This window comes from Grammomys surdaster, unplaced genomic scaffold (assembly GCF_004785775.1).
Source record: "Grammomys surdaster isolate TR1022 unplaced genomic scaffold, NIH_TR_1.0 126118, whole genome shotgun sequence".
NCBI lineage: Eukaryota > Metazoa > Chordata > Mammalia > Rodentia > Muridae > Grammomys > Grammomys surdaster.
This window is the reverse complement of record NW_021620926.1, coordinates 5,224,581-5,233,059: the sequence shown is the minus strand read 5'-3', so window position 1 is coordinate 5,233,059 and position 8,479 is coordinate 5,224,581. Positions and strand designations below refer to the sequence as shown.

Sequence of the window (8,479 nt, the reverse complement as noted above, 5' to 3'; positions counted from 1 at the left end):
GATACCTGTGCACAACATCCACATGCCAGTGACTTATAGCATTGCGCTTACATCATAGCCTAGTGACATTTAAGGAGCGGTGTGCTCCTCTCCATACGGTCACTCTGAGACTCCAGCTTTTCTTGGTAGTTCTGACATCTTCCAGGGCTCCCAGATCTTCCACAGAACACTCTAGTCTATTCGAATGGTGGTAAGTCAGTCATATAGCTCCATGCATTAAAGAAAATACAGACGTGGAGTCAAGCAGTGTGACAAGTGGGGAGAGAAGTTGGGGTACCAGTGGGAACTGGATGTTTCTGATATACCTGGGTCAGAAGGTAGTCAAATGGCTTTATGGAAGGATGACTCTCAGTGTCAGCAGACCTGAAACTTTCCAGCAAAGCGATAAAAACTGTCCACTGATGAGATCTGGGGCTTAAACCACGGATCAGATTTTGAAGCCAGAGGTACAATTGAGAGTTAGCTAAAGAACTCTCAGTAGTAACTAATACAGGAGACAAGCTATGTGAAGGCAAAGACTTCTTTGAATTAAGTAGATATGGACATCAGCTGCTTCAACACAAATTCCACAGAGATTCCTTCTCAATCTAGGGTTACACACAGCGTTTAGAGGATGGCTATACTTGGCTCCAAAAGGATTGTCAAAAACTAGATGAGCTGTGTTTGTAAGAAGATAGTATTCATAGGGAGATACTGAGTCTGAGGAAGGAGAGCGTTTGTACATTGCACCCCAAACACACTTGAAATGTCATAAACAATGATGTTTTGAATTCTGTAAACTTAACACAGAGGACAAAAATGTGACCAGAGAAATGTAGCAGTCTTCAGATCATTGAGGCAATTAAAAATCAAATATGATTTTAAAATTTAATTCAGAAGTGATTTAATTAGAAGTCAGAAGGGATTTTTATTTAAAAATGGAAAAGCAATTAGGGAAATGACTCCAGTAAAGAAAACAGGGAACACAAGAGCTAGCAGTGATAGGGGCTCCGATAAGAAGTGAAGAGTCTCAGATCTAAGCCTGGGCTGTGGTACTGAAGGGAAGGGCAGAAAGCAGGCAGCCCAGCTCCCACCCCAAACACATTCTGAAGTCAGTATTTGGGGAGCTAGCGAAGGAGTCTATCACAAATACAGCACCCTAAGTGTTACTGCAAAAGGAAGACTCTGAGGAGAAAATGAAGGGCCATGCAATAAAGAGTATACTAAATATATCCCACAAGGTTAATGTATCAGTTTGTTTCCTATTATTGTAATGACATATCTGAGGATGAGAGGTTTATATAGGGAAAAAAAGGGTTTCTTTACCTTACAGTTTGGAAGGCTAAAAGTACAAATAGCAATGCACTAGCTCTTCTGAGGGCCCATTGGCAAATTGGCATCATGATGGAAGCATGTGGGAGAAATAAATTATGCTGAGAAAGAAAGCCAGAACTCGGGGGGGGGGGGGAGGTGTCAGCCAGATTTATTCTTTCTCAACAGCTCTCTCACCGGAACCAACCAGAATCCTACAAGAACTGCATCCATATCTGCACCAATCCCCTTGGTGACCCAATAATCTTAGTTGGTTCTGCCTGTAAGCGGTCCCATCGTCTCTAACATCACCACACTGCAGCCCCAGCTCCTGAGACATGAACTCTTAGAGACAGCCACAGAACGGAGCATGTTTGTGCGCACCGTATTCTATCAGTGCTTGCTGAGAGGTTGGGGGAAGGAGGTCAGCTTGCACACGAGCTTTGAGGGCATCCAGGCTCTGCCTACCTTGCCTTTCTCTGGTGCTGTTTTTTGCTTTCCCCTTGTGCAGTGCCCTTCCCAACCCCTCCCACACACAGTTTACTGCCTCCTGAGTCCCTTGTCCTACCTTGGTCCAGGGCTAAGTGTCTGACTCAGGAGGACAATGGATTTTTGCCTCTATCTATTGGGAAACTGGAAAAAAGTGCAGTGTGGTGGGAGCAAGTTTCTTTAACTTATGATTTGGAGGCTTTTAAAAGTACAAATTTCTCTGAAGGTTGCTCAGCTGGGAGAAAACCTGTCTAGACCAAGATTATCTTGTTCCCCAGAAGGTATGAACTTGTCTGAGAATCCAGCCCACTGAGGAAGAAGATTACTTAAGAAAAAAAAAAAGTCAGCTTGTAGCCTATCTTTTTTCAGCATGATTCTTCAGATATTAAGCCTATTACTTTTTGCTCAAGATGGTAGTCTGAGCTGACTTCCTGTAGCTGACCTATGCTGAGCTGTGCTTTTAAGCTCAATAGAGCTGGTTGCATTACTGCACCTTGAATAAAGCACCTTGCTAGAAACAAAGCACAAAGTCAAACAAGAGCCCCTCCATCTGGGAGCGGCTTCATCTCCCATTGGAACATACCGTTAAGCCAGGAATCACAGTAGCTTGCCACAATTCCTTCAGTGACTATTTGTATACCACATTAAGTCTGTGCCTAAACTACACTTTGGGTTTAAAGGTGTCAAGCTTCACTGAAGAAGTAATATTTGTGGAAAGGACTATTTATTCTTTTCTTTTTAAAAAAAAAAATCTCCTGAGGCATGCTACTCTTAATATTGTGCAAATGTAATCCCCATAAATCTAAAAGAAGTCATTTAAATGTAATGTTTTCCTAATGTAATTATGTTGTTTTTATCAGTCAGGGTAGTTGGGCATGGTGATGTACACCTTTAGTCCTAGCACTTGGGAGGAAGAGGCAGGCAGATCTCTGCAAGTTCCAGGTCAGTTTGACTCAAGACAGCTAGGGCTACACAGAGAAACCTTGTCTCAATAAAACAAACAACAACAAGAAAAGCAAATAAATAAATCATGGTATATATTAATTATACATAATGGGTTTATGACATTCACGAGCATGTGAGAGCTCTTTTTTTTTTTTTTTTTTACAAACTTCCCTTGTCCCTTCCTATTCCCTCAGATTCTGATGAGGGGAATATTTCTAAAGTAGGGAAAAGGATAAAATACTCATATAATTAGGACAGAATGACAAGAATTTGGAAAAATCTCAAAGAGGACAGAGAAGACTGAGCCTGTGTGGTAGTAAAGGATGGAGAGGGAAGGGGAGACCCAGAGGTCCTGTTGGTCTGGAACCTTCAGTCTACCTTGACAGGACCCATCTTTCTCTCAGGTTCCCACCTCTTCCTGTGCCCCATGGTGGAACATTTGTCCCTCTGCCACTACTCTGAAGCGTAGGCAGCGTTGCTCATGTGTGCCCATCCTGTTTAGAGCATGGGTACAAGTTAGTGAGCATACAGTGAAGCTGGGTGTTTGCAGTCTACATGTAACAGACTGGCAGAAAGAAATTCATGGCAAACTGAAGGGAAACATGCTGAAATTGAATGAAATGACTAGTGGGACATTTGTCCCAACCTGTAGACCCTTCGTGAAGCTTCTAGTAGCTGGTCTCCTTAGTCTGGCTTTGGGGCTCCCTGATGGCTGTGGGTAGGGACTGATTCCCAGTCAGGGCCTTGACTGTTGAGAAGCGGTTGTCAAATCTCTTTGGAAACTTCTGGTGTCCTCATTCCAGCAAACAGCATGCTTTCCCTTCCTGTCCCTCCTTTTTCCTGCATGCCCTGAACACTGTCAGTACCTGCAGACAGAGGCTGCCACTTCCTCCCAGGTCTAGGCGGGTGCGACACTCTCACCACTGGTCTCCATTACTTTCTCTTTTACGCAGGGGGTCAGAGAAAGCTAATGACGTTCACAATATCCCTAGTGTTGGCCACTGGGACGTAAAGTCCCAGAAACCTGATAGAATCTGGGACAACTGATTGTCTAAAATTATCCTGTAGTTGATAAATTCCCTCCTGTTCCTTACAAAGTGGGGTAGCTAGTTATCTATGCCTTCTAATGCCATTTAAAACAAACCTCTTGTTCACAAAGCACACTGCCCCACCCCCAAGTTTCACAAAGCTCTCTTTTCTTACAAAATATACCTGCTAATAAACTCTTTAAGAGTCTCATGTGTCTGCTTCAAAACAAACACAAGACACTATAAAGAGCTTATCCGGCCCTCCAGTAACTCAGCCCATCTTTCTCCTGCATCTCCATAAGCATCCCTGTGTACACATGGCTAGTCTCACTTCAGCCCTACTCATCTTCCACTGAGGTGAAGCTTGGAAGGCAGCAGCACACAGCACATATTTGTATCCTCCCTGGGACATGTGCTTGTCAGAGCATTTTCAGCTCTGCCTCCTTCCCGTTTCTTGGTGCCTGTGGCCTCACCTTGCAACTCAGTGTGTCCTTTCTGCTGTCGTCTTAATCTTTGCACATATATCAAACACCCCAGAATACTCTTCTCTTGCTTGCCCATCCCTTCTTATGGTGGTTCTGCCCATAACCCTGACCATCTCAGATGCCGGCTTGTGCCAAGTGTCTCCCGATCCCTATGGTGTTCTGTAACACAGATATTTGGTTTGTCTTTAATCATCAGGTAAGTCAGGAGAAACTTCAAGTGTTTTTACCAAACTGAAATCTGATGGCTTCTGCCACAATGTTTGTTTCCCTTTGAGCCACGAGAGGGGACAGCTTGTCTGTTATACGCTTAGCCAGCCAGCCAGTCTTTCCCCCCAGTTACTCTGTAAGTGCTTCCCACTTTCCCACTACAGTGTGTTTTTCAGTGCTTATATATTGCTTAGTTTGGGGGGTTCTCACAGTAAACTTGAGAAAATTGATTCGTAAAATTTGTTGTGGGATAGAGGCAGATACATTCAGATAACAGATTAAAATGTGAGGTGCTAGTCCTTTCATCGTCCTGTAAGAGTTACGATTGACTCTGATACAAAAGTACATCTGTAGGAGCAGAGAAAGCAGTACTGTGTGGAGGGGTGGGGAGAGGAGGGGGTTTGTCTAGTAAGGAGGTTTACCATTAAATGCTTCACTGCTGCTTGCACTGTGCTGGTTAGCCAGCGTGCGTAGGTGGCTAGTTGACTCCTACAAGGAACTGCTTGTCAGATACAGAGTGGGAGGAGGGCGTGTGCTTGCTCGGGGCTTGTACCCGTTCAGGTAAGCAGTAACTGCATGTTGGCAGGGCATGCTTACTGAAGTAACTCCAAGTCCCTGAGGGTAGATAGGATGTGGTAGCCCCATTGCTGGCATCGCCCCAGCTCTCTCAGCATGTTAGCCTCACTGTCAGCACATAGCACTGGAAGTTTTATGCTTCAACTGAGCAGAGTTCAGAAGTCTTGCTGTTGCTTCTCATGAAGTGCCAAGATTAAAGTCCTGCCTGCCTCGATTAGAAATGCAAGACAGGGATGTTGACAACAGCTGCTCTGACAGTGTTAAGACTTGGGGTGTGCTTCTAAGGAGGCAGTGGTAAAGCTTCGGGTTTCCTTTCAGGTGACCTACAATGGACTGGCTCATGAAGGAGAAACAAGAACACACCAGTCCACGCTGGATAAGAATGACACCACCTTCCAGCTTCTGCTGTCTTCTGCTCGGAGCGCTAGGCATCTTTGCACTCGGCCACTTCACAAAAGGTCAGAACAACACACTGCTTTTCACTAAGGAAAATACCATTCAGAACTGCAGCTGCCCCATAGACATTAGGGACTGTGACTACAGTTTGGCCAACCTGATGTGCAGCTGTAAATCTGTCCTGCCTTTTGCCATGGAGCATACCAGCTATCATGGCCATCTGACCATCTGGTTCACAGACATAGCCACATTGGGCCACCTGCTGAAGTTCACTCTGGTCCAAGACTTGAAGCTTTCCCTATGTGGTTCCAACATCTTCCCCACCAAGTACCTGGTTATCTGTGGGCTGAAGAGGCTTTGCATCAACACGGAGGCCAAGCATTCCTCGCCAGAGCAGAGTTTGCTTATTCACAACCGAAGGGAAGGCAGCGCCTTGTACAAAGGCTGGCAAACGCGTGTGTTCATCTCACTCTTAGATGTGGCTCTTTTCAACAGGGACTCATCTTTAAAGTCATACAGTATTGATAACATTTCTAGCCTCACCAGTGACTTTCCTGATTTTTCTTACTTTAAAACATTTCCAATGCCAAACAGCAGCAGCTATGTTGTCACAGTTATTTACTAGCACCCTGTGTCCATCCACCAGCTACTCTTTAAAAAACAATAGAGTATTTGAACAGGAATATGGGAATAAGGTCCTAAGACAGTTGTTTGTGTTCCTTCCCCTAGCCTCCATTTACCACAAAGATCCAGAGTGGCAGGTCTTACAACAAAGCCACACCTCTGAGCAGCCAGTTCTTTCTGTTCCACTTAAGAGCAATCTGACTCCTGAACTATGTCCCAAGGGCCAGCTAGAAGCTAGGTCTTTGTGACTGGTAGCCCGTGAAGAGCTGTCCGGTTAGAGGGGGAGAGAGCAGTGCAAACCAGAGACGACTGTTTATTGGAGCTCAGGATAGTCATGGCCCCAAGGAAGGGATCTTCTTTTGGAATGCAGTCATTCTTCCTTATCGGTGTGCACGAATTCCAAGACCCTGAGGACACCTGAATGACCAAACAAGACCAAACCCTATGCGTACTGTATTTTTCCTATAGAGACTTTTGGTAAAATCTAATTTATCAATTAAGGTCACTGTGGGATTAAGAAAAACTGTAACATAATGTAAGAAAGTTGTGCAAACACGTTTGCTTACACTATTACACTGTGCTCGCTCTTCCCATGACGATGGCTCTCTTTGGCATAGAAACATTTTCAGCATTGCTACTTTTCGCATGATGGCTATGGAATAAAACACAGGTTTCTTGGATCATAACGTGGCAATCACAGTGGTCAGTCTGATAACAGAGAACAGTCACTGGGGGCAGATGGCTGGTAGTGTATTTGGTGTTTATAGGACCAGCAAGCAGATGATTCTGTCCCAGGTAGAATCAGGCAGAACCACATTCTTCATACTCTTCAGAACAACTTGACGCTTAAAACTTCTAATTTATAAATGAAACTGCACAGCAGGGACCATGGTGCCCCCTTTCTTTCTTTTCTTTTTCATTTTGTGATGTAAGTCTAGAATTCTGATTCAAAAATGACAGATTTCAGAAGTTTGGGGACCTAAATTCCTCTAAACAACAGGTTTGCCCAGACTGGTATTTTCCAGATAGTTGTGGAGAACAAATGCATTGAGAAGCTGGAAACTGAAAGTGTGTTTATGCGCTTGGGAAGGCGGTGCGGGGGCCTTAACACTACCTGAAGGACCAGGGTTCTGAGAGAGGGGTGCATGGTCTGAGAGAGAGGTACATGAGTGAAAACACACGCCCATGCATTTAACCTCAAATTTATGCACAAAGCACTGCTCTGTGGGGAAGTTCTTTTCTGGTCCTTCTTCACTTTCACAGAGAAGCCAGCAAGGCTCTTTGGACCTTCCCTTTCATCTCCTCTGCATCTGCTCAGCATCTTTGTGCCCTCCATCCCCGACTCCTGTGTCTTATCATTTGCCCTCCCATTCCTTTCCCTCTTGCCCCTGAATTCAGAACTTAGATTACTGTCAGTAGAATTGTTAAGCCACACGAGGGCTAACTGGGGAATCTAACAATCACTTTGAACTTGGTGCTCAAATTACAAAGAATTCATTTTAAGATGAAATTCTGGTCCTTATCTCATCTGGAATTTTAAGATGAGAAAGTTAAGATACTTTATAGGAGGTAGTTAACACAAAATTGTATTACACGCATTGTTAAAAGGAACCAAAGCAATTATTTGAAAAACAACTTATTAAATTGCTCACTGTTACATAAAGAAAAGCTGCCCCATGATAAAGACCAAATTTACCATTAATGAGCAATATTTTGTAAAACCCATGTGAGGAGGAGGGAGAGACGGCTCAAAGCTCACGAGCACTTGCTGTTCCTCCAGAGCCAGGGGCTCCTTGTCCAGTGCCCGCATCAGTTTGCCCATAGCCATCTGTAGTTCCACCTCGGACCCAAGCCTGCTCTTTTCTGGCCTTCACGGAAACTTGTACATGTGTGGCATACACACCATACACATGAATAAAACCCAAAACTAAAATGTAAACCCATGCTAGCTGTGATACAGATGTCTAAACTTAGAATAAAATGAAGCTGAAACACTATTGATTCACAATACCACAATGGTAAGAAATAATTTTATTGTAAAATCACAGGTTAGTCATGTCATATTTTTATCTTAACTTTAACATACTGCATTTGCATAACTGGCAGGGAATTTGGTCATTTTGACTAATTAACTCGTGTCCACAGTGTGAGCATTTAAATTAGGCCAAAATGAAGTCCAAACCATGAATTTTAATGGAAAACATAATGGCCTCATTACTGAGAAGAGGTTAAAGTGAGAAAAAGACAAGGAGTTGGGAAAGAGAAAGCAAGAAAGATGTAAGTCAAAAGACAAATTGTACGCATTAACTATCATTCTGCATATACTGCAAACTAAATTTTGATGGAAACCTGTTAATGTTTTTAAAGAGTGATGTTAGAAACTCTATGTTCCTATAAGTACCTTCCATCTGGTATATAAGTACCTTCCATCTGGTATAT

The 8,479-nt window shown here is 43.6% G+C and overlaps 1 protein-coding gene across 1 annotated transcript; it reads left to right on the top strand.

Moving 5' to 3' along the window:
- The first annotated feature begins 5,348 nt into the window (after positions 1-5,348).
- On the top strand, positions 5,349-6,041 carry CUNH21orf62 (chromosome unknown C21orf62 homolog). Its single transcript, XM_028756284.1, has one exon. It carries the CDS (start codon positions 5,349-5,351, stop codon positions 6,039-6,041), a length of 693 nt encoding a protein of 230 aa, XP_028612117.1.
- Positions 6,042-8,479: the final 2,438 nt, after the last annotated feature.